At 44.2% G+C, this 27098-nt stretch overlaps 1 protein-coding gene across 4 annotated transcripts in view; it reads left to right on the plus strand.

The window, feature by feature from the left end:
- The first annotated feature begins 1670 nt into the window (after positions 1-1670).
- LOC118299414 (SPHK1 interactor, AKAP domain containing) overlaps positions 1671-27098 on the plus strand; it is a 45231-nt gene continuing 19803 nt past the window's right edge. For 3 of the 4 annotated variants that reach the window (XM_047335742.1, XM_047335744.1, XM_047335743.1), the window contains exons 1-3: positions 1671-1774; positions 22155-22257; positions 23626-23736. In XM_047335742.1, the coding sequence (XP_047191698.1) occupies positions 1731-1774; positions 22155-22257; positions 23626-23736 (258 nt within the window). In that variant the 5' untranslated portion in view covers positions 1671-1730. Of the gene's footprint in view, positions 1775-19470; positions 19959-22154; positions 22258-23625; positions 23737-27098 lie in introns of those variants that run through there. The other variant, XM_035623107.2, reaches the window with a different exon arrangement.

Below are 27098 nucleotides of genomic sequence, written 5' to 3' on the forward strand. Positions count from 1 at the left end.
GCAGATCTGCTCCAAGAGAGCGGCGGAAGGGGCCAATCAGGGCCCGTCCGCCTGTCTCTGAGCTGATTGTCTGGTCTGATGCCTGGCGAGCTGCAGCGGCAGTGATTTGATGCGGAGAGTGTATAAATGCATGGAGCCATTATGCTGCATTGTGAAATTGTGAATAAAGAATATCTTTTTCAAAGGAAATTTGTTCTGATTATAGTTGACGGTGATATTACAGAAAGTATATAACATGCATGTTTGCTGTCTGTCCAAAGTGTGATTCAAGTTTTCCGCTCTATGTCAAATAAATTTGAATTATTATGTATGTTAACGGAAACACACATTCTTTCACAAATATGCAACACGTAAGCTAAAATCTAAGCATAATACATGTGCAAATTTACAATTTACAAAAACAATTTTTAATCAATAAAGCACAGTCAAATGGGAACACAGTTAGCCAAGAGCCTTCAGGGCCTCTGGAGTCCCGCTCGGTGCAGTTGCATGTTTTGCATGATTAATAATCAAATTTAGAAATTTTATTCAATTTCCTTATTTTTAGAGCTGTTCTCTCTCGAACTTTATCTGCTCCATAGCAGGTGAGAGGTGGTTACCAAGGTGATCACTTTAATAAGTGAACCACGTTCGTTACACTGGAAAATCTAGATTCAAACCTGACCACGAATCGCATTGTGTTGCCTCCGACATAATACACAATAACTGTGGCATATAAACTATAAACCTCTGAATTCAGTCTAAATTGACTGAATTTTTTCTGACTGAGTTCGAAATCTCGGCGTGCGCTGTGCTAGTACAGCTTGCTCTTGAATGAAATGCATTAATGATAATAAATCAAGTTTGTATCCACCCTCAGCAATCGTCAAGAGGATGTGTCCTCATTGTGTTGCAGGAAGCAATTAAGGTGCTTGCGTATATGAAATTAACTTAAGCATCAACACGGGTCTAATGACTTCATCGCTGTGTCCTCTGACCTCATTAAAATGTCCCAATAACTTCATTAATGTGTGCGCCAACCTCATTGCAATTCTCCATGACCTCATCATAGTACTGTGATAACCGAGCTGTGTGCACCTTTCCAACATCGACGATCACACTGACAAACTGAAAAGCAGAAGTTTACCTGTGTATCTTTTACATAAACAGCAAAACACCGTATTGTTATTTAAGTAGTAGCTCGTGTAGTAAACCACATGAGTGATTGAATGTCTGCATTCACGATCCCTGCAGTGTAGGATATAATTTTTGACCATTTCTACAGTCAGTGTAAGGTATTATTCTATAGCCTCAGTGTATTGAATGCATTAAAAGTTTTGGTGGGATTGCTGTTTTTTAGCTGTTACTATAACCTCCAAGAGCCCATTTTCTTTAAATACAGACTTTGCCAAAGCCTTTTTTTTACAACATTGGCTCCAGGCCAGACTTATGCACTGCACTACAAGTTTCATGAAAAGCACGATATATGTCCAATGTATAAAAGTTTGACTGTGTGTGTGTGTGTGTGTGTGTGTGTGTGTGTGTGTGTGTGTGTGTGTGTGTGTGTGTGTGTGTGTGTGTGTGTGTGTGTGTGTGTGTGTGTGTGTGTGTGTGTGTGTGTGTGTGTGTGTGTGTGTGTGTGTGTGTGTGTGTGTGTGTGTGTGTTTTATCCACTCTTTTCTGTGTTTCAGGTTAAAGAAAACAACCTGGACTGATGAAACTAGGAGGACAGACGGAGAATCGGACTGAAGATGCTGTCATCTCTGTTCACTCTGCTGCGGACCTTCACTGAGCTGTAAGACCCAACACTTGTTTTCCCCTTCCATTATGTATATTCATCAAATACTATCAGGAACTTTTTCTAAAACACTGTATTATCACTACAGCTGAAATGTGCCATGTTTTCGGCAAGAAAGGGTTTTGAAAATCCATCACCTCTTTCCCATCCTCATGATACTTGAGTCAGCTCAGACCCAGTGAGAGGAATAACCAGAAGTCAAGGAATCATGGGGCTAGGAAAAACTAAAAATTACCATTGCCTAAAACCACTCACCAAGGCATGGTACGACATTGAGTCATCACATTTTCAAATAAACGATGCTTTCTTTTCTGTATTGGTCATGTGGTGGACCTTGGCTGGAATGTTTCCTATTCAGTATCCACACTGATTTCCGTAACGCTCTGAGAGGAGCACCATAATTTATCACTTTCATCACTCGCTGCCCCTGCCTCCCGCCTCAGCCTCCGACTCACCCTCAAGCGCCTAGACGTCGACAGAGGTGGTGGATGATGATGATTTATTTAGCAGTTTATCATTTTTTATATTCACACTGAATATAATGATGTCATAATTATAGGTTCACTGACTGTAAACCAGTAAAGACATTAACACAGAATATACATATGAATAACACTTTTTTCCAAAACTCCACAGTTGACGGCGATCCACTGGGAGTTCATTATCTCGAGTGACAGAAATCAATAGCGCATTCATGGCAACTGCAAAAAAATTTTTATACACGGGCCTGCAGCCAGGCTTTCGTTTCGTCAAAACACGGAGCCCTTAGCCATTACAAGGGACAAATCTGAAGTTAACAGATAAGTACCAGTGAGAACTTACTTACCCCCAAAACATCGTTGTGTCCATTTAGTCAGGGAGAGAAAACGTATCAAATTATACTGATCTACTCTACTGTAACAATCAAATGAGAATTAGCTTCCCTCCTCATCTGTTCACTATGTTTCTAATGTTAATCTAATGTATCCAGTGTAACATTAAGAAACGAACGAAAACGAGAAGGCTGCAAACTCCTGGCAAGCCAAATTCGAATGTTCCGCAAAAAATGCCAAACTTTGGTTTTGGGTAAGTTTCTGATTATTTTGTGTATGTGTGTGAGAGAGAGAGAGAGAGAGAGAGAGAGAGAGAGAAATGAAAAGCCAAGCCCTGGTGCATGCACGGGGACTGCTCAGCCAGTGAGCCGGCCGTAAAGCACTAATGGATGTCATGCTGCTGAGAGAGCACGGGCCTCTTGGAGACACCTCATCATCAGCAACAGCACCACCGGCAGTCCCGTCAGCACAGACTGCATAACAGGCGCCACAACCCCAGAGTAACACTGAAAAATGAACGGGATAGATGTGTTTTATGTAATATTAAAGGGGAAGGGGGGGGGGGGGGCACCTGAGGTTGAAACAATGTGTTGTGGGCTGTGGCTCTGTTGTTAATTTGTTTTCCCTTTCTTGGGATATAGCCATGTTTGGCAGGTCCCTGTACTATTCAACAAATCCATGGGTATAATAGACATGAAATCCCCTCAACTATTACACAAGATGTATTCCTCGTGATGAGTCCATGTTAAGAATAGGGATAATGTTGAGGGAAAAACAACACTTGCACCTGTAACAACCTTGAAAATATGTGAGCAGACACGATGCATGAGCAGCAGCGGCGGCGTCATGCAGATGTTGAGATCACACGTCAGGGGAGCGCTCTGGAGGACAACGCTGATGCACGGTGAAGGGCATCTCAGAAACACCTGCTTAAGATGCTCTGAGTTGGAAATCACCTGGGACAGACCTGAAGTGGGGCGGGAAATAATTGTAGGTCAAAATGTACTTTGGGAAGAAGAACGACTTGGATGTGTACGAGTGAACAGGTGCTTAAATGTGGTTCATTTGTCGCTGGTCATTGTGTGTGTGTGTGTGTGTGTGTGTGTGTGTGTGTGTGTGTGTGTGTGTGTGTGTGTGTGTGTGTGTGTGTGTGTGTGTGTGTGTGTGTGTGTGTGTGTGTGTGTGTGTGTGTGTGTGTGTGTGTGTTAAGCATAGCGTACTAGCAAAAGCACAAAACACAGTATTACGAAAAATCATGAATGCTGATACTTAGAATACACTGTATACATTTTTTTAAGGTGACTGGCCCAAAACATATCCAGAATTTTCTAGGACATTTTCTTGGAGATTGTCAGATTGCCCCCAAAAGAGCCAAACTGTGACATCACATGGGGAGACAAATCTGAACCTGTGGTTCAGAGCCAGGCTACAGGGTTTGGCCAGCTCAATAAAAAAATGCCATGGGCGGGTTTTTTTCACAGTTTGCGGGCCGGCAGGCTCGACAGTTACCCACAGCTATTTGCACAAACACTGAAAAGGTGATTTTTTTTTTTTTGCATTATAAGTTGCATTAGCTGAGTAACACGTTGCTCTTCGCCGAGTCCAACGTGGCCCAAAAACCGTCTATATAGACAACTCAAGCTGATATTCTCCAAGTAAAACATGAGCATCTGTCTGGTGTGCCACCACCTGCTAGACTAGAGTCAGCACTATTTTAGCATATGCAGTTCGAAACCCTGAGTCGAGCATTTGGCACACAATCTGGTTTTTTTTCCTTCCCCAGCAATCTACGCAGCGTAGCTTCAAGGTGAACAGAAAGACAGTTGCACTCAGCAGCAATCCCGTCTTGCGCGACGACCCCTGGTTGGTGTTCGTGGATCCGTCAAAAATCGGCCAAAGAGCATGTGTGCCTGCTTTGCCCTTATCGAAAAACATTAAAAAAAAAACCGATATGCCTCAGATGGAGAGTTCCTCGTGCGTGTGCAGTGTGGTGGTTGTTGCTTGGTGTGCAGGTGTCGTGAGCATGTAATCGGTGCTCGGGGGGGGGGGGGGGGGGCTACGTCTGAAGTAGACTAATCAGAGGGAAGATGAGGCCGGTAACAGCAGGTGTAAATCAGCAATGATTTTCTCTCCGTCTTTTTTTTCCTCTCTTCCCCTCTGCGGATGAATAAGCTCGGCATCGAGCAGAACAATGCTGAAGACCCGGCGCCTATACCAAACCACACTGCCCTCGATTGATTGGAGCTGGCTTCATCCGGCGTCCTTGTTCCTCTCCTTCCATGTCCTTTACCCATCTCCAATCATGTCTCACTCTCCTTCACATACGTGAAAGGGTTACATTCTTCACATATTCCGTTGTTGGGCTGGATCCGAATGCCAAACAATGGATAAGTGAAAGATGGATGCAGTGAGCAATTTTCCATTTGGTTCTTAGTTTCGCACACTGTCTTCCTGCTCTCATGTCTCCCATCTACTGCGAAATGTTGTGTAACGGATTTTCAGGAGTGGGACAAAAAGAGTGGCCTCGACTTTTCAAACCGATGGTGGGAAGTGAGAGAGGCCCAGTAATGAGTGTTGTGCCAACGTCACACCTCTCAGTTTGCCACCAGGGTCAAGGAAACTGTTTGGAGACCGGAGCAGCGGATCAAATGCAGATCCGATACAGAGTGTGATTTGTTCTCCCGTAGAAGTGACCCAGTGCCTCGCAGGGCACAGAGCAGGAGTCGGCGACCTTTTCACAGGGAGGGTAAAGGAAGTAATGTCCAGATTGTATTACTCTTTGTAGTACCAGGGGTCCTGTCGGGTCGTCCTGCAGTGTAGCAACCCTCCCTGTTCCACAGCCCCCCCCCCCCCAACCGAGAACACAGTTTGTTTGAGTGAAGCGATGGTGGAGAATGTGAAGGTGAAATGATTGAGGATTGATATATTTTGTCGAGATCTGAGGTTTTATTTTCGGAATGAGACCGTCCTGTTTGCTTTGGAATAACCTTCGGAGTATTTGTTCTTTTTGAACTTGGCATAGGAATGACTCAATATTTTTTTCATTTTTCAAAAGAAAAAGAAAGTTTTATAAAGAAATGCGATGCTGGCCACTGTGTGAGGCTTTAACCTTAGGCCCTTTTCAGGCCTCATTGGTTTGCTGGAAAAAAACCAAACAAGTTTATCCCGGCTCATGTTTTGTAGCAATGCAATGCAACATAGTCCAGTTTGCCAACACATGCAGGCTCACAACCCGGTAGTATTAGATGTTATTCTCCCTTATCGTGCCACCTGAGAAAGAGAGACTGCCTAGACTCTGCGGGTTGGTCAAGAGAGTTGTAGTAACTTTTGGGGTTATGAAGTGGGTGCCCCCCTTTTCTCGATGTTTCACTGAAAACACCCGAGACACCTGCAGAGGGATCAGCAGTGTGCCTGTGTATTCATAATTTCTGGCATACCTAAAACACATACTGTAAAGTATTAACTGTACGGTTGGGTTCAAAAACCAAGAGAGACAAGTTTCCAATTCAAGTGCATGGGTATGACCCCACATGTGTGCAACCACACACGGACCAGAATGCTCCAGCAGATGCTGTGTGGTTGTCGGGAGCAGATGGACACTGTATCTTTACTGACGGAGACACAGTTGTGGTTTGTAGACAGTGGAACGCGTGATTAAATCTGCATTTAAGCCATCTGTCCCCGGCATCTCTCTCTGAGACCGCTCTTCGCTTAAATGAAGGCTTTTTGATAGTACAAGTGTAGAGCACTCTGAAAAAATGGGTGTCAGCAAAAGTCTGCGTATTGTTTGAAGGCTTCAGATTGATCCAATAAACGAAGAGGCATCGTTGGAGCTGAAGAGTTAGACAAGAAGATTGATACCACTGTCAAGACTGTGAGGCATAAATACATAGAAGCCTACAGGGTGGCGGCAGCAGCATTGCCAGATGGGAAACATTTAAGTTTTATAGAGGCATAAAATGATCATACTTTGATGAAAATTATAATACGCAAGTGATATCCAAGAGAACTAATATGCGTGAATACATTCATGAAGCCCGTATTTGACACCGCCTACAAATGTAGCCACATGAAAAAAACACGCTGCTGTAAATGAAGTGAGGCTACTGTACCCTAGTGAGAAAGTTCAAGCTCTACCTCTGAAACGCTATCTGTCTCTTCCATCCTCCGCCGGCCAATGATTGGCCGGAGAAACGTCATGTGAGAGAAGATCCGTAAAAAAAACGATGCACGGTCCATATTCACGTTCATCATTACAACAAGATATGCGTTAACATCGACGTATCCATACTTTACTATACTGATTATTGTAAGTCCCTAATTCTCTCACTACATGATGAAATGATCATACAGTAGGTGAATTTTGGCATTATCGATCTTACATCGTGAAGAGGGCAACATTATCATACGCATATGCTGATTATGCAAATCTGCCAAGATGGGTGACATGAAATGACATTTTCACTTGTCATAGTAAAATAAATCTCACATGTTAATAATAATAATGTTTGAACAGTGGCTGTGTTCTAATCATGTGTCCCAGACAGACATGACAGTGTGACAGTGAGCCGGCCACTGGGACTCAGCTAAATGGGATCCAGCCATTATTAATTTCATTATTTACGCCTGTGCCTTTTCTTCTCTAACCTGTCAAGATGTCTTGAGGGAAAAGACCTTGTTACACTCCTTGGATTATAACCAAGAGGTGAAGAAACTGATGTTATGATGAGAGAATTAGACAGATGTTTTTGCCCCTCTTATATTTTACACATTTCAAAAGCGGGTCATGACAGAGTCACACGGAGGAAAGCAAATGGACCGGTACGGCGAAGGGAGTCTCGAGCCAATCTATTTAAACTGCGGCTCAGGAAGTGCCAGCTCGGTGCACCAGTTGACGGAGACAAACCGTTGGCTCACAGCCCGCAGCCTCTTCCACAAGCATCTCATTCATGACCTTTCAAATGATTGCTGATTAGGAGCGCACAGCAGCCTCGGGCGAGGAGAGAAGGGACGCGGGGAGAGCAGAGGAGAGGTGGAGGAGGGCCATCCTATCTAAACAACAGCGTGTGCCGTGAGTGTATTTTTCACTCGCCGTGTTTGCAGTCTTTCCACTGGGCTGAGCCATCGACTGAGTTCACTGAACACACGCTGCCTAATAGATAGAGCGTCAGTCACGCGGGAGACTGAAGTGTTTCTCCAGCAAACTCCGACTGTTTCACTGAGAGGATTTTCCCACTGCCATATCGTGAGAAATGACCACATCGAATTTGTTTTACAGTTCATATAGTGATTATACATCAGTGATCCATTCTGGCTTTGGATAAGACTCTCTATTCTAAAACTATATAAAATAGCAGTATATAAGATGGATTTATTGTTTATAGACCTTCCAGACACAAAGATGAAATGTCCCCCCATCACATTGCATTTTTTTTTTTTTGGTCGACCATGTGAATATAAAATGAGATAGTGTTTTGCTGATGCTTTCATTATGAACATTTTGCAACGTCACAGATGTTCTATAAAAAAAAAAAAATGTTGATAAGGAGGATTGAATTATTTTCCAAATGCAGTTGCTTCTGCAAGTATATAAATGCAATTAGAGATAACAAGCTGGAGAAAATAATTTGTCTAAATGACTTTTTGCGATGCATCGAAAGTCACTGAACACATGATCATGTCGAGTCCCAAGCTGTAAATTCCAGACCCTTGAACACAGCAGGGCATTATCCATAATCCCTGATGTGTTGCAGGGGCCCCATCACGCTTTGGTCCACATGAATTATTCAGGGTTTCACTCGCATCCAACATGGATCCTCGTGGCTACATAATCTATCTGACATCTATGTATGTATGAAATTAGTCCGGTGCTTTCTCGTGAAGGTCAGACCAAATATGTTGTATGAAATATGTTGCAGAAAAAAACAGCGATTAAGCGTGCAGTAGGTTCCGTAGATTAGATTAGTGTCCATGCATGTGTGTGTGTGTGTGTGTGTGTGTGTGTGTGCACGTGCACGTGCGTGCCTAAAAATAGTGACAATTGCCTGTCTGGTGTGGCTTTTTCATCCCAAATATTTCGTCCTCTACATAAGGCGGCCATCTTTAGACAGAGAGTCTGACACTTCATTTGTGTGCAACAAAAAAAATAGTTGAGTGGAACCATTGATATTCACTATGTTTGAGTCTTGACTCCTTTCATTTCCAAGTGATGAGACTACACACACCCAAGCAGTAAGAGTGTTATCATACTACTAATAATAATAATTTAAAAAAAGGTCTCCAAGATTTCACCCTCGCCCTACTTCCGTGGCAGGGATGAGGGATATTGTATTCACAGCAAGTGTTTACTGAAACATGAAAAAACATATTACCGGGCCATATGAGATTGGAACAAGAGGGGGGGGGGGGGGGCAAAAACAAATGGAGCTGAGGAAAGAAGGGTGGATGCGTGATGAAGCACAGAGGAGGGGGAGCGGAGAGGGAGAATGAGTCAGCAGCAGCTTTTATGTTCTCTGTTTCTAAGGACAGATGTTTCGCTAAGATTAATATTCCCACTCAGAGTTTATTCGCCTGTGTTATCCCCACTCTCACCAGGTGATTTCATGCCTTCTGAGCAGCCAAAAAGGCCTCCTTTTTTTTCTCCCTTTCTGTCGCTGCAATGTCCAACACTGTCACAGATTTTAATAAATGATACTGATAAAGCGGGCTTGCGGGGGCGGAGTGTGTAAGGCAGGGCTAAATTTAGCACGACAAGGAGCAAGCATTGATCTCTGTTTATTCCCTTCCCCTCGCCATTCATAGCTTTTCCATTTCTTCATGAATTTTTAAACTGTGGAAATCTTTACCTCTGACGCCTCTTTCAGACAAGTCATAATTTACTCGTGGCGCGTCGTATGCTTGTTGTTCTGCTCTACAGGCAGCGACAACCTGTCATTACAGCTGCCCCCGCTCACTGTGGTCCTAATTGATCACGGATATGATAGGTCGCAATGAATTATGGATCACCGTTTCCACCGGCGTCTAAAGGTGGAGTTCTGTGTCTTTCTTTTTTTTTCTTCCTCTCAGTCCGCAGGCAATTGAGTGGACTTTAGAAATAAGGTTTTGAGTCTGTAACATTGATCCGCTGGAGGTCATTTCTTACACTGAGAACAAATGGACTGTATTTGCTCAAAGTCGCATTCACCCATTCACACGCATTTATGCACCGCTGCTATTTACCGGGCATTTTTTTAAAGGTCACATTCATACAGTGGACGGACGACCCCGCCAGAGGCAATTTAGGTTCAAGTGTCTTGCACAAGGACATATCTTCATTTGTGGACTCGGGGAAGCTGGGATCAAACCGGCGACCTTCGGGTTGGTGGACGACCAATGGCCAAATATCCGATCAAATTTCACCTACTACATGTCTGTGTTCGTGTGTGTGTGTGTGTGTGCACGTAGAAAAGTGAAATAGCGCAAGCGCAGTGCAATCTCCGGCCATTGTCTTTTGAGACGGGACAATGACATTTTTCAGACACGAACGGATTACCTTGTGTCTGGTTTCTATTGTGAAAAAACCCAGATCTAGTTGACCTCGACCTAACTTCAACCGCACATCCTTTTTTTCGGAGCCATCTGACACTTCATTCAGTTCCCTCACCGAGTTCGTATTCTGCCAACCTCTGTTTTGACTGGGCTTCGGTTTTCTCATCTCACCTAATTGCCTCTTCCAACAGAGGGGGAAAGCTTTTGTCTTCGCTTGTCTCTGTCCTAAGCGAGTTTCGTGAAACTGCTCCAAATGAATGTGGCTTGAATGTGATGCATTTTGCCCAAGTAAAGTTTTTTTTTCTTTTCTTTTTTACGCATGTGCAATTTGGAAAGTCTTTTATCTGGGGTTTCCAAGTCGACTGCCAAACACCATTTGATGCTATTTGTTCACTGAGAGCCTTCTAGGCAAGAGCAATTGAACAGCAATTTAACATCAGAGCCAAGGACATCAGCATCAATCAAAGGCACAGTGTAAGCAACAGTATTTGGAGGATTTCACACAGAGACAGTGAGAGCTATGGAGACTATTTATAGTCGGTCTATATATATTAGACAAAGTCAAAGCAGAAACAGGAGTTTACAGCCAGATGCTAGTGAGTCTGTGCGGCTGTTCTCCGACATGTTCTTAGTTCAGAATGATCCATCTCTTCACATTAATTATTTCAATCAGAGCCACATTTCATGTTTATCCCCTCTCATTTAATACCCTCTTAATTAGACAAACAATGCCCACAGACGCCACAGTTGAGCTTTTAAAGAGAAGCCCTTTGGCTTTTCAGTAATCCTCAGCGCTCGTAGCGCTCGTGCACGTCTTCTTTGACCTTCACTGCGTCTCTCGCCCGTAAGAGGCAATGTTTGAATTGTGGCGTCAAAAGCGCCAGGTAGTCCACATAATCCTCGTGTAAAGTGTCCGTGTCAGTTTGGCTTTCTCTCAGTGTTGGCAGTGTTTTTCAGCTGCGGTTTGTATCCATTCAGCCGATTGCTGCTGGCGGGTCCGGGAAGGGGAGCCAACGTGGAAGTGTCTGGAACCTGTGTTCTCCGTAATCACCAGCAGCAGGCGCCTTGCAAAAAGAAGTCAGTTTCTACAGGAGTCTATGAGAGAACGACTCTACTTCTCACTTGATGTATAACAACAGCAAACCCGAAGAGTTAATGGCTCAATCTCTTTCTTCAAGTTCCACGGCATTATGTTCATTTTGTAAATTATGGACTCATTTTCGAGATACATAGACCATAAACCACGGGGTGCGTCGATACCGTGTGATTGACAGCTGGTACCGTCCTATGGGTGCAGGTCGCAGGTTTAGGTAGACTTGCAGTGGACAAGCTCTCAGTCAGGCCCCGCCCTCCACTCCTTCAAATATGGTTACTTCTGGTTTCAAAATACCCAAACGGCCAAAATGCTAAAGTCGACGCCTCAAAACGGAAGCTCACAAACCAATCGCGGTGGGTTGTAACTTGCTTGCTGATGCATGTGACCTACAGACAGAATAATGAACAGGTGAAAGGTCTGCACCCTCCGAGGCTGCCTCATGCTGACTGATTAAATGGTAAAAAATAAATTAGATGATATTTTTTTTTTACTCATTTGCACTGTTTTTGACACTGAGACCGAGGTGTTGATTTTCCGCGCTGCACTCTGTGTTACTGTGTTGGGGTTGAACAAGACTTTTTTGAGGTATGACAGTGGACACAATGTCACTGTTCAGTTGTGCGGGGTTTTCAAGAAACCGTTTACATCCTGCCTGGTTAACACGTGTGTGCAATAATTCTAAGTATAAAAGAGAAGCGTGAGGAACAAGAGGGGGAGGTTATTATTACAACATTATTGCAGGATTTAAAAAGATAATTAAATGTGGAAGGAACATTTAATAGACTCTTTTCAGTAGTTATGATGAAGACGGAACCTCATTCTTATTAACCTCCAATCACACAACTGACAGACGATATTCATGGACTAATTGGGGCCAGTGTGTCACCCAATCGACACGTCTACCACTAGTGTGTATTAATTATATGTGTGTGCTTCTCTGTCAGTATTTGTTTTTCTCGCTGCTAAATGAAATGGTCACCCAGACGTTTTCTCCGCCATCTGGGGAAGATAAAGGTGGTCAGACGATAATCAGCTGCCGAGAGAGACCAAAGTGATGGACAGACGGAATGGAAGAGGGGCTTTACATACAGAATTGGAGAAGGGGAGGCAGAGTGGGGCCAGGACGAAGATGGGGAAACAAAAGGAGGGAGAGAGACGGAGATGGAGAGGGAGAGATTATACCGAGTTTTCAAGAAATCAATTGAACTTGCTGCTCGGGTTTTCATTGACTTTTGCAGCTTAGTTATCTGACCAAATAGTCTTGACTTACATCACTGTCATTTTTAACTCATTACAAAAACCACACGCAGGCAATTGTGTCATCTTTTCACAAAGATAGTCTCCACTCAGTCTAAATCAAGGTCATGTGAAGGACTTTTTCCATGTACACATATATACTCCTGATATTCAAATTCAACCCGTTGTGTCATTTCCCAGCAGGTTAATCACTTCTTTGGCTCAAGCAAGGCCACTGGCTGCTTCTGGCCCAAACCTGCAGGCATCCTCCCAGCAGCCGATCGGAAACACAATCTGTCACCACCACCACCACCGCCGCCTCCTACTGTAGTACAGTGCAGCTCTATCATCACCTCTCCTGCCATCCTCCACCTCTCACAAGCCTTTATTAATCTCTCCTCCCATCTTTACTTCTCCAATCCCACCGTCCTGCCCCCAAACCATCCATGCATCAAGATCCTCCCGTCTACCTAATACGACACCCAGTACTCCACCCTCAGAATTGACAATAGACAATTATACATAATTAAGAAAAGTGCAAAAGCCAGAGCTGCTTCTCTCTTGCCATGGTTTGATGTGACGTGGAAGAAAAGAAAGAAAATCATTTTTAGGGAGAAAATTGAATGAGAACAGGGAACATGTGTTAACATGAGATATTCTGAACTTTTCAGACAGATATTGCCAGTATTGTATTGTTCCGGATAATGTGATACATAATGTTGTGTATTTTAAGCAAATAATTAAAAAATGTACACAGTAAGACCACATGTGATATTAGGGGATTAGAGTTAGTTACCTCAGATATACAGGTAAATTATACATAGTGAAAATAGTTTTGCTTTGGTTCCGTATCTATACTGCAAATCAAATGACTCTGTCCACCAGTTACCTTTTTATACGTTTATAATGACCAGGTCCCGTAATCATATGTTTCCATTATGATGAGAGAGCAGGTGGAAAGGGAAGATGGGTGGAAAGGTTAAATAAATATAAATCTTGAATAACTAAGATGAGAGGGGGCTGTGATTACCCTGATTAACAAGGCCATTACCTCTAATTGCTTCCAAGAACGGGCTGCCAGCTAGTAAATAGTGCTTTTCACATTCACAGTCACCGTGCACTGTCCATCAGGTCATGTGTGTCTGCATCTCGAGCAATTGGGTTTTGTGTGAAAACGCTCATTGAGTTGAATCCTTTGTCGCATTTTGAAGAGGAGCAGTTTTATTTATTTATTCGATGTTGAGGTCTGGATGTGACCACAAGCTGTCAGTCAATGTGATGGCGACAGACAAGAGCGGGTCCCACGTCCATTTCCCTGATCTGACAACAATCCATTGATATCTACCTGCCCCATAAGAGTCACATCCTAGTTTGCTGAGTTGCTTCTCTCTGATGATGTTGGGCGGTTTGGAGCAGATGGGTCTAGATATCTTGTCGGAGATAAATCATGGGAATTACATTTGCTAACTAAAAAATTGTTCAATAGCGATCAGTCTGGCAACTGTTTATTTTCGATTGATTGTTTAGTCTATAGCTGCTTTCAGACATGCACTGTAGTCTGGACATGGCGAGCGATGACGATGAATGCAAAACGTCGCCTTCTGCAGCAGAAGATCATCATCTTCCTGCATGCTCTACCCTACGGCACACAATACTCCCGTAGTTTTCCTGTTGTTGCAAAGGCGTCTGACTCGGCCAATCTCCTGCTGCCTGCTTCATATGTGACAGGCAAACTCTCCGGACCCAATTTTTCATGTCTGAAAACATCTTATCTTGATCAGAAAATGAGTTGAATCTGTGTCCCTGATTTAAGTAGACTGAAAATGTGACAAGGGCCCTTGAAAAATTGCCCAGGTCCTGTATTTTGAATATTTGACACAAGGTCATATATAAAACCTGAACCCTTGAGTGGCAACAGTGAACAACACTGACACTGTCTGTCTTTTTAATGACAGTCAGTTTGGTTTATTCTATTGATACATTTATAAATATTTAACTTAAAAATGAAAAAAAATAAAAGTCAACTATAGTACATTCCATTCAAATTCGTAAAAATAAATATGAGTTGACTTCTCTACCTCCATTCTTCCTGACTGAGACAAAATGTGGCTTATCATCAACCCAGTTGATACCTTCACTTAATGCCATGCAGCCAGAAGACAGGATCGACTTCACTGTTTTTTTATTTTTATAAGTTAGTACTCTGTTTCATCCCCATCATGCACAGAACTTTTCAGACTTCTTTCTAAAACCTTTGAACATCAGTTTGTAGAATTTGACCTTGTGCGGCATCTTTAAGAGTTTATTGTTGGAGATTGGAGAGTTGGCCGTAGTCCAACGGTCAATTTTAACCAGTCCCATCTTCTACAAATTGTTCCGTTCTCAAAAGCAGCGTAATTCAACTCTTTGTTTATCCGTGTTATGCCCATGGACATCACAGCAGGGGTTTGCGAACCGCAGGTAGAATTGCATGCTGGTTCCAAGCTCACGACTTGTTTTCATTTTGATAAGCGCCTTTACTTATTTACTGACTGAAGGTTCACTGTGAACCCATAACCCCCTCCCCCCCAAGTGTAAGCCTGAACCCTTTGGCCTCCTGATGTTCTATAAATACCTTTTCACATCAAGACCACTCAGATTCAACATCATGTCTTCTCCGCTCCCTCACGTCCTACTCCTCGTGTGACGTGATTCTGTCTTGTAGTTTTACAGTGAGAGAGTCTGTTCTCCATCTGATTCTCTTTTAATTCCGTTTTTTTTTTTTTGTTTTACGCCCGGCTCAATCAGACACCTCCTCTCCGCTGATGAGCGCAGTCTCCGCTTTCAACTCCACTTCAGTTGTCCTTCCATCCTCTATTTTAAGAAAGTGTGCGGAGGATTAGTTTGCCCCCCCCCCCCCGCTAAAACGCTTTTGGATTAAGATGTGTGGAGGGCAAAAGAGAGGATGATGAAAAAGAAGAACGGGGAAGAAGAAACGGCAGAGAAGCAGAAAGAGAATAGGAGGAGGACAAGAGGAGGATAAGGAAGTGGTGTGAAGAACAGAAGGCGGAATCACTGAAGGAGTCAAAGGAGGATAAGAGTGTGTGTGTGTGTGTGTGTGTGTGTGTGTGTGTGTCAGTTTGACCACTGTTGGTTTTGGGTTCTCGACACCTGCAGCAGTGTGTGATGTATTTTCTTCTTGGTTCGCTGTTTCTGGTTGTTGTTTATTATCAGTCTATTGGCTTATTTCAAAAACTACAAGAAAAAAAAGAGTCATCCACTGTTGCTATGCGACTGTTAAAAACTCTTTCGAACCAGCTTGAAGCCCTGCGATCTTTTGCTGGAATGATTCACTGTTGGGATCATCAGAACCGTCAGCATCCTGCACGCTGAGTCTGAATGCTCAGTGCATGAATCCCATCGAGAGCGCGCGAGTGAGGAGACGTTCACGTTGTGTCACAAGCAGAGGAGAGAAGAAGTCGCTGGGACGGAGGGAACTCCTCTGTTTGACTGGAGCTGATTTCAGACATGAACACCGTAAAACATCCGGGAAATTGGGTCTTGACATTTTCAGGAGTTTGCCTTGCACATATGAACTCGACAAAAGAACGCTTTGAGTTAGACACGGTCACAGCGATATGAGCATTCTTCCATTGTACAAATGAGGATAATGACGCAGACTTTATCTCGAAAAAGGTGCTGATGAGGGACTGCCTGCCTCAGATCAGTATATCAAGCAAATTACTGTTGGCCGTTTGAGGCCCTCTGCTCTCTGTTTTAGATCTCCAAGTCAAACACGTTGGATTGCACTCAGGAGGAAAATCTGCACAAAATAGTCATCAGACTTGCCAAATGATTAGAGCTTACAACGACAGCGGTGCATCCGACAGGGCATACAGACCTCTGAATTGTGAAGCGTTCAGTGAGAAAACATCCTGTGGGATCAACTTTTGCAACAAAATAGATTTCGCTTTGTCAAAACTGCTGTTAATGTTGACCGGTAATTATTTGATTGAGTCTGAAAATGGAGAATGGGCAATGCATTCTGATTGTTGTACTTTTAAAAACCAAAAAGAAAATTCTATTACCGACTAGGTTTATGTCTACATACGAGAAACACATTCATTTACAATCAGAAATTTTTTTATCTTATGCCTTATGCCGTCTAAACTTGTACTTCAAGGTGCAAAAATAATATCGAAGACAGCCCTTGTAAAGAAGTCTCAGGCTCTGTGGTGACGCTATTAAACATCATGCTCTCACCACATGAAAACCACCAAACAGCTGAATCTGAGAGATGATGTGGGAGTTTCTGTTCTGCCAAAACCAAAATTCTCCCCAGCTCTGAAACATCGTACTTCACAAGCTTCGCTGACTCTTACGCGAAAAACTGCAACATTATAGATTAAGAAAAGTCCCTAACCTACCGCTGACATTACAACCGTGACCCTTTCTTTTATTCTTCCCGCTGTAACTACGCAGAGTCTGACACGCATGCTCCTCTGTTCATGGCATGTTCTAAGTATTTCATCATTGGCAAAGTAAAGGTGTGCGTACAGTACAGCGTGCGCGTAGACTGCACAGTCATTGGTGCACACCATCAGAGTTCTTGCGTTGACGGTGGCTTTTGGTCCATTCGTGCTCCTTCATGCTGTCACACTAAGGCAGACGATGGAGGAGGAAGACATTTCTGTTCAGTTTGTCTGAAGATGATTCTCAGAAAGACGGCAGCCGCTGAGAAACAGAATACGCGGATGATTCATTCAGGTGTCACACGCTGCCTCAGTTGTTATGCACAATAATTTCGGCCGTGGTGAGACTGAAGCTGCTTTTCCTTGCTGATACTTTTGATTTCAGACTCTCTCGGTTTTTCTTTTGCCATGGTAACATGTAGCTGCAGAGGGTACCACACTCCTCTAGTAGGTTTTTTTTAATGTTTAAACGGGTACTTGTTCTATTATTAGGTCCATGATAAAGAACACATGTTTCTGTCCGAACACCTCGTTGTAATATTATCAAGAGAAACTCTTTTCTTCAGCAGAGGAGGATGAAATGGCTGAGGCAGGTCTTCTGCTATTCATATCCGAATCTGTATTGAGAGATTTTGGCTGAAAGTGGCCGCGCAACTCAAGTTCATAGCGCTCAATGAGGACTTTGAGACTGTTTTATATATTCAAAATGCTCCGCCACACGTGAACTGGGACGGGGGGGGGGCTGAGGCTGAGCAAGTGTTTCGGGAACACGTGTCCCTCTGTGGGCTGCATTGCTTCACAGAGAGATTGCAATCACAGGAATTGCGATTTGATATTGTTAGGGAACTGACTGAAAGCAAGTGGCATCTAGAGGGGGAGAAATCACATGGTAGCTGATAACAGCATGTAGAAATCTATTTTCTTTGAGGTAGAGTGCACACTGAAAATAAGCCTTCCCTTTGGCAAAAATGATCCTTTCAGCAGAGTGAAGACATACACTTCACCCGTCATAGTCATCCACAAAAGCATGATCTCTCCGTCTGGCACGCCATTCACAACCACGCAAACAGATCTCATCAGGACCCCCGCTTTCTTCTCCTGAATATCCACCGCGTTTCCCATTCTCTGCCCACCAAGTCCCCTCTTCGCCCCCGACACCGTCTCAGTGGGATGATGTGGAACTGAAGGTCACCTCCTTAATGGACCGAAGCAGGAATTTTTACTGTAACCATCAGATACGCATCAGATACAGAGAACGTAGATATCGTTCTCTATATTGGCTCACTTACTGCCCCAGATGAGGGATATGAGCTGTCTCAAGTGGCAATTGGGAAAGTAATGTGAGTAAAGTAGTGTGTGTGTGTGTGTGTTTGTGTGTGTGTGTGTGTGTGTGTTTACCTTTAAATAGTGACCTCCAACGAGCATTTTTTTTCACTTTCCAAGTCTAAAAATAGACGATGAATGAATTCATTAGTTGACTCATTCATTTATTACAATTAAAAAACGAAATATTAATATATTTGAAATATAACAGTAAAGTAGTTAGCTGATAAGTTGCAATAAATGCCAAAAAATATTTGCAGTTGTAAAGAAAAACATCTCGTGTTACAGTTGTCCACTAGAAAACTCTCCAATGACAAAGTTTACAACGTCATAATAATAATAATAACAACCGAGCACTTTTGAACCTGATGAGCACAAAGTGCTTTCCAAGGTCAAAATAAAAAATGCAACATTAACAGTATAAGCATATACATGTACGCATGTACATATACACACTCATAAGCGCAGAATAAAAAAGATAAAAACACTAAATTAAAGTAGAAAATAAGACCAACGACTCAAACAACAGAAGTTTAAAAAAAGCCTTTCTGTAAAAGTAAGTCTATTCAATTTTATTTTTATAGTGTCAAATCACAACATACATAATCTCAAGGCACTTTACAATGTAAGGCCGAGACCTCACAATATCACAGAGGAACCCAACTGTTCCAACAAAGAGCAGCACTGATATTATGATTGTTGCAGAGCATGATCAGGCTCCAGTGTCACTGTCACTCTGCAGATGGAGCAGTGTGCTTTTTATAATCCACTCAGTGGACCTAACAGTAGATTTCCATATTTCCAAGGAGACCGCTTCGTGACACAGTCTAAATTTATCTCCAAAAGCCAGATCATATCTGTGAAAAACAGTGGCCATGTCTGCTTTTTCCACTTGAATGTGTTGGTGGTGGATGTTTTCTTCTTGTGTGCTCACTGGGGCTAAAGGAGCAAAATGGAGGGTCAACCATAGAATCTATTGCACTGACCTTTTGTGGTCTCACCGGAAGTTGAGCACCTGACTGACGAGAAGGAACAACACATGAGAAATTCCCACGATGCTGAAAGTTAGAACGCACGGCTGCAAGATGAAGCCAACGCCTGGGGTTCTCTCCACCTTCACAGATCACGTGACTGGTGTGTTGTGATGGGAGATTTCATCTGATGATCGATCGCTGTCCATCAGTCCTCATCGATCGATACATTCATTAGCCCCTAGTTTAATTATCATATGGCCCCTGCGCTTTAAGTGGTCTTATTGATGAGGTGCATTGGACGCGAAGTAACTACGTAGTTGCGCGCGTGCCTCTGTTTATACAGTGCCGTGTGCGTCGACATGCGCGCGCACTGTCCAATATCCATGCCCTCGCCTGCGTCGTGCAGCAGCTCATTACGTGGGATCCGTGCGGGGCTCCTGCGCCTGCACTCTGCACTTGGCGGACAGACGCGCAGGACAAGCGGTGGTCTGCTGCTGCTGCTGCTGCTGACACCGCGGTGCGCAGTCCAGTTCATCGCGGTCCTCCTCCTCCTCCTCCTCCTCCAGGTCTGGCATTCCTTCAGTGCTCGTTCGGTGGAGGCGCATCTGGACCGGAGAGCGTCCCGGAACAATTACGCGTGGAGGCGCTCCGCTGTGCTGGCCGCTGGCTGCCCCGACACAGAGGAAATAATCCCACTGCTTGAGGACAGTTTGTTTTCTTTGACAGAATGGCAGGCGTAAAGTGCCTCCTGAAAACGCCGAGGTAAGAGGCTGCTTATTATCCCAGGATAGGGGGGGGGGGGGCAGTGGAGGAGCGTCGTCGCCCATTTCCAAACAATACCAACAAAATGTGTCTGTGTTGGCCCTGAAACGACATGTCTAATCTCCAGCTTTGTTGCGTCTGTGATCTATGCCACTTCAATATTCGCACTCAATATTTCACATGTATCTGCTGTGATATTTGCAGCACCCTTGCAAAATATGATTTTTTTTTTTTACATATTTCCTTTACAGTAGCGTTGGAATGAAGGAAGTGTAATGTGGAAGCGCGCTATATATTTGATGGTGTATTGAATCAAAGCATGCTGGGGGGTTTTTTGTCTGACTGTGAGAAGTGTCAGTTTGTAGGCTAATGTATTGGAGAAAAAAAGGCGCTAGAAAAGTGAATGAAATAGTCACGTTTACATCTCAATGTGCTTATAAGCTTTAGTGTCATTATTCCTCCGTCATAAATGAAAACTCAAGTTCACTGCATTCTTCACGACCTGAACTTTCCAATATCGTCACTTAACCCAGGTGGAACGCTTTTTTTCCAGAGCAGTTAAATCCGAAGGCTGCACCTGCACCAAAAGTTATCCATTTGCGCACCAACATATCCCTGTGGAAGTCTGAGCGAAATCCTCCTCTACCACGAAAGCGTTCGTTGTAAACCACGGCCGCGGCGGACCGGGGGCTGCCCTTGAAAGCCAGACATGTCAGATGTTAATTGTGTCCTCACTCACGTCGGGTTTGTGCCTGCTGGGCAACCGGAGCCGCGGGCGCACCGCGCGCGCGCAGCAAAACCTGTCAGTTATCACCGTGTCGTGATGGAAGAGGTCTCGAAGAGAGCACAGATTAGAAAGGGGGTCGCGCCCGACAACCCTATCTTCTGCAGTCATTCTTCGAGAATCATTTAACATTTGCATGGACACTGCAGACAGAGCAGGCTTTCATTTATCATTTTCCACACAGTGCCATTCGCTGTACAAATTTTTCTGCAGGCTTCCAGCATATTTACTGCAGAATGTGTGTGTGTGTGTGTGTGTGTGTGTGTGTGTGTGCGTGCGTGTGCGTGTGCGTGTGTTTTGACGTGTGCCTCGCAGGCTATTCAAAGCACATCACTTCCACTTCTCTCCAGTATATGATTTTTTTTCTCTCTCTCATGTTCCCAGCCAAACTCACTTTTCCTGTGACACAATTATTTACATCAGGCATGTTCGTTCACTGCAAACAGATATAGCTGTTTGATCCCTCCGGGCTTTCAGAATGGAATGCTTCTAATGTGCTTTGAAATATGTGGATTACAGGAAAAAAAAAAAGCTACTCCTATTTAAATATGCATCCCCAGCCTCTTTATTTCTCCAAATTGATCCTCATTAATGCCATTCCAGATAAGCTTCGATTTGGCTTATCTCAGTGAAAGCATGCACAGTGGATAATGACGCCTTCCTGGGATATTTGAGCTGTTGCCTCTCAGGCTCGCTGTATTCTCGTCATTACAGTTTGTTGGATAATGTTCTCATGTGCACCGAATGAAGGTCACGTGTCGCGTTACCCTGTTTGTCCTGCTTTAATCCTCTGTCGCCATCGCCGTCAAAGCCAAATTGCATGATTTGGCAAAGTGGGGATGATTTTTTTTCGGGGCGGAGGCAATTAATTGCCTAGTGGCGTACGTTCTCTTACAGAAATGGGGGGCAGGCTGCAGGATCTCTTGAACGCACCTCCTACAAAAAGCTGCAGTTCACCAACGGGGCCAACGTGCAGATGTCACGAGCATGTTGGTGCAACGCATGCAGAGAAAAGACATCACAGACATCAGGAAAGAAAAAAAGCACTGTGACTAGAAGGTCTTGACCACGTCCAAGGTTCCACACCTAAGACTGGTGCAAAATGGGGCCGTCGGAAGCTGCCATGGCTCTGGCTTGCTAGTCTGGGAATGATCTTGGTGAAATAATTAAGTATTCAGCTCAGAATATCGAAATAATTCTCCTGTCCGACACCGGCTGTCCGGGTAATTCGTTGAAAACTCTCATGCTACACGCTGTTAAGTATGAGCAAACGTGACAGGTAATGGGCTGCTGCCGACAGAGTGGAGACAACCCATCCTCACTGATCACAGTCTTCTTAAAGAGGGAGGTGTTGTGCGTTTGACAAGAACTTGCTCTGACAAAGTCAACTCTGTGCCCTTTTTGCCTCGCAGTAACTTCCAGTCGTCTGCCATGTTGGAAGGCTCGGAGTCCGTTGAGGTGGAGGGAGGCAGCACAGGCAGCGCCGTGGCCTCGTCCATCAGCGCCTGTAAGAAGGTAAAAAAACCAGAGCTGGGCCTCGTGCGTCTGTGTTGGGATGCCAGTGAAACCAAACATCTACCCGTGTGTGTGTGTGTGTGTGTGTGTGTGTCCCTCTGCCTGTTTCGTGCGTGCACCTGTCCGTCATATCTGTCTCCTCGTCACTTTATCTGTTTGTGCCGTTCCAGCAGTGCGAGAGATTTTCATTTCCTCCTCCGGGGTGCCACTGACACCCAGGGGTTGTGTAATAAGAGGAACAGCCGGGCCCTCGGGTCAGCCCAGTAGATTTATCATCTCCCAGTGCCGGAGAGACAGGAGGGGAAATGGCGCAGATCAGTGGGCTGAGGTGGAGGCTAGATTGAATTTCCTTTTCAAAGTGTGTGCTGCTCCATTTGCGGTGTGTCCCTTTACCGTACATGTATGTGTGCAGGTGCTTTCGCTCGTGTGTTTTCCCAATTAGCCCACTGCACACGATCCTAACTGACTTCCACTCCGGTCTCCCGTCGGGACACGAGGTGACGACGTTGTCGTACAGTAATTGAGCCTCGGGTTCCGCCGACCTGTGGCAGCAGCCTTTGATATGATTGCTCTCGGTGAGATCAGCTGAGTCTACGTCACCTTTACCTGGCCAAGGGCCGGCACAGATGGCCCTGTCCTGAGGGTGCAGGCATACGGGGGATGGTTTGTCACTAAAAATACACCGTGAGATGAGAGGACAATGCACACGCAATATCCGTCACATGTCAAATTAATTACATAAGAACGACTTTATTTATAGCGTGTGATTTCAATACTTTGCCTTCTGTAGTATGAACAGCAAACTGCCTTTTTCTTGTCTTATGAATAAATAAATGTAAAAATACCACATGGTCATATCCCATCATTGTGATAAGCATCAGGGGGACGTTTCAGTCCATCCTTGTAATGTAAATTGGCACTATAACTGGGTGATTTTTAAAGGAGAAAATCAATATTCTGTGACAAATAAAGGCGGCAGTCAAAAACACTCTTGCCTGTCGTCGGCAATTGCAGCTGTATGACTGAAGGCTTCATAGAGAAAAGGTTTCATTAATGTGTCCCCCCAGGGAGGAGGCATCAACTGTCTCGTCCCTTATATAGACTAACTGTGTGTACATATAGATATATATATATAATGTGAAGTGTCTGGTTAGCTGACACATTATTGATCCAGTGCCGAGGAGGACACTTGTCCTGAGGTAAAGGTTCCGGAGAAAGGTCAATTGATCCCATCAACCCGAGGAGGACACAGTGAAAATGTGACGGTGTGTGTGTGTGTGTGTGTGTGTGTGTGTGTGTGTGTGTGCGCTCCATGTGTGTCCCCTGTGTGGCGTGACCTCAGTGCTTTTTATTATCTGCGTGCCGCAGGTGCTGTGCAGTAACAGTGTGCTGGACTCGTCCGAATACTGGCAGAGGAACGAGAAAGCTCTGTGTCAACTGGGCCTGCTCGAAGACGACGCGGAGGGCGGCTGCACCATGGTGAGTAGCAATACACCGCTCCCACTCCCAGCAACAAAGATGGACAAAATCCTCCGTAGCGTAGAGTCTGAAAGCTGCAGGAGACGTGTTAGCGGGCACCGAGTGACGGTGAGGTAACGAAAATGATGTGACATAACATCTCGAAACGGCACTCTCTTCCCTTCAGTCGGGTTTCCGCTGAGTGACTAGACGTGAAGAAAGGAAAATGTCTTGTTCTGCAGCAGGTTGCCAGCGCCTCCTTGTTGCTACTGAGCTGCCAGTTTCTGCTGGTAAGATTTTTGAAGTGTCTCCTTTATAGTGCTTAGAGAAGGTTTGGGCGAAACAGATGTGATTTAGGACAAAAATGGCCGGAGTGACATCACTCAGTAGTGCAACTGTGAGATTCTTTGGCCTGTTCCCTGGAAAGATGGAGAAATAATTGTAAAAAGCTAATTACAGTAACTGTATTTTTCTGCTACTGATATTTGTCAAAGTAATGGAGACGTAGGAAAATACTCAATATTACTTTATATGCAGCAGCAGGTTTTGTCAGAGAGTTAAAGGGACCAGCGGAGTTGATGTTGCACATAAATTCACCTGAACATCTGCGATGTTCGCAGTGAAGCTCAACTCTTTCACAGCTTTCACACATCGCAGCTCCGCCGGTGCAGTTAGCGCTTTAAACAGCGATATATAACAGCCGATCACAATCCTGTTGTCGCTGACTGACCCCCGGCACTTTAACGCAACATCTCGCTGCTGCGATGTAGAATTGGACCCAAGGCCGGGTCAGGTCACTGTGAGGTCACTGTTAGGCGTGTGCACCTCGCTCATGGGCGTCATGTACTTGATGAAAGGGAAATGTGATAAATTGGCAAATGGCAAGTGCATAAACTAAAGTTACCTCCGAGGGTGTCAGTCGGGGCCTCTGGACTTGCTCGTGTCGGCATTGTTGCAGTTTCTGTGAATTAAAAACTGGATCTGGCCTGCGTGTTTTAACGCGCTCAACATACATTTATTTTTGCGGCGACTAATGAAATTTACCAAAAGATTTTCTTTGAGCGGACGTTATTATCTGTGCAGGTTTATTCAGCTGAAAGGTTGTTAAATGCTCAGTATAATCTCCGCAGCTCTTTGGCAATCAGGTTACTAAAGGTGGTTTTGTGCAGTGGATGCATCTCTGTCGTGTTAAATTTGGCCACACGTGACGGAAAACAAAAGAAACAATGGACATAGGGTCGTCATACAACTTCATCCAGGCCTGCGCGCATTATTTTTTCCAATTCCAGTCTTTACTGGCTGTCATGTAGTCGCCATTGTTGGGGCTTAATCTCTCCTGTACCACTGGGTCTGAGGGATTTCAGTGGTGGACTTTAGGAGAACTGCACTCTAGCTGGACTAGAGTCGTCGATCTGCGTCGACCTACTTTCTGGACTCTCTGCATGGCAGCGTCAGTCCAGACATGCCAACCAAACTGAATTGGGAGTGAGCTGTGTGTGAGCTTCGCTTCTTCTCAACGTTATAACATTCACTGAGAGGCACTCAGTGGAGCGCATACCGCTGCCAAGGGCCAACAGTCGCCTTAAATTCAATCAAGCCTCACTAAACTGCACACACTCCTAGATACCGGCCCCCCTAAATTTGCCTGACTTTATTTTCCACCTGGATCCATTACTTACTCCCTGCAAAATAAAAAATTTAAAAAAACAAATGAAGAAGAAGAAGAAAAATTAAATGGCTGAAAATTAGATATCAGTTCTGAATATTCGTAGATCACTGAACCTCTAATATCGAATCGCAAACCTCCCATCGTATATTGAACCGAATCGTGAGATAACTGAATCGTCCCACCCCTATCAATCAGTAAATCGTAGTTTGGCTTTTTATCAGAGAATGTTTTTATTTTATTTTCTTGGCCGCAAATCCCACCCGAGTTTGGGAATACCGTCATGAAATAACATCATTTAAATTTGCATAGCTGGTACATGATGGCGTTAATGAGCAATTTTCAGACGCGCCTTGCCTTCTGTTCAGTTCGTGCTGGGATGGATTTAGTACAAACACAAATCTCGAACCCTTATGATGAAATTATGATAGTTATTTGAGCCGACATATCCAGAGGCAGATGCTTTCATGTCGTCTAATCAGATTTTATGATTTTAAGTGCTGAGATCTCGGCAATAAGCTCATTGTCTGTAACCATTAGGGTTGTAATCCGAATTTGCTTTTTAACTGTGGTTATAAAACACTGATTTACAGTATATCACAGCATTTTGAGGCGAGAAAATGAAGGTAACTCACTACTACAGACTTCCAAACACAAAATAAGGGCAATAATTGTCGAGACATATTACTGAGTTATAGTCAGAAGCATTTCTTATAGACTTTGACATTTAGCAAGGGTATTCTGGTCACCGTGGGATGTGGGAATTTATAAAATACGTTAAGAGAGCCAAAAAGAGAGAGGCTTTTCGCTGCAGAGGACACACATGCTTAATCCGCTCTGTCACCCAATTCTGATGTGTCACCTTCGATCGTTTTAAATAGCAAGTTAAGCACAAATTGCACTCGGGCTTTCCATCGCACGGGCACGTTTTGTTTTGTTGTTTGTTCAGAGGAATAACGGGCAAATGTGCAGGAGTGGTACATGTCGTGACACATCAACCGGATCAACGCACTAAATAAACGAATACCACGCCCAGAGTATTTTATAGAAGATAAGAGGCGCCTCAGAGTCGCTAACGCTGTTGGGCCTCATTAAATTAAAGGACATACCTGAAAGACATAATCGCTTCTCTGTAATAGCATCGTCTGACATGTCGTCTCTCAGTATGAATGACTTATTCACCCACTCCTCAGCGATAATAATCCTAATAATAAGTGTGAATATCATTCCCACGGGGGCAAAGTCGGTTTTCTCACCGTCGAAACCTGCAGACTCGGAGCAGCATTATCTCTGAGCCGCGACCTGCACTTCACTGAGCCGAGCCTCAGCGCAGTGATGCGGGTTTGATTGCAAGAGCAGTGGCGTCAGTCTCACATTTCCAGGTAAAGTGTAGTCCTTAAAAAAAATCCTTCGGCACAGAGACGCAGAAGCACTGTTGAGCCCAGACTATTGTAGCTTTGCTCCGAGAGACCCCCCTAGCCTTCCCCTACCCGGTTTGATTTACCCTGCATAGGCATCTTATACTGTGTTATTTTGTATCTTTTGTATCTTGACACCGGCTGGATTATCTAGGACAAGAGGTTCACACCTCAAACAACTATGTGTGAGTTCTATGCAAGAGCTTTTCAGAGATTTCTTCTTTCTCTTTCGTACCGTGTCCCCGTCTTTCCTCGTACCGGCTCAGTCATTAAAGTTTAGTGGGTTTTGGAGGGCAAGT

Source organism: Scophthalmus maximus, chromosome 11 (assembly GCF_022379125.1).
Source record: "Scophthalmus maximus strain ysfricsl-2021 chromosome 11, ASM2237912v1, whole genome shotgun sequence".
Lineage (NCBI taxonomy): Eukaryota > Metazoa > Chordata > Actinopteri > Pleuronectiformes > Scophthalmidae > Scophthalmus > Scophthalmus maximus.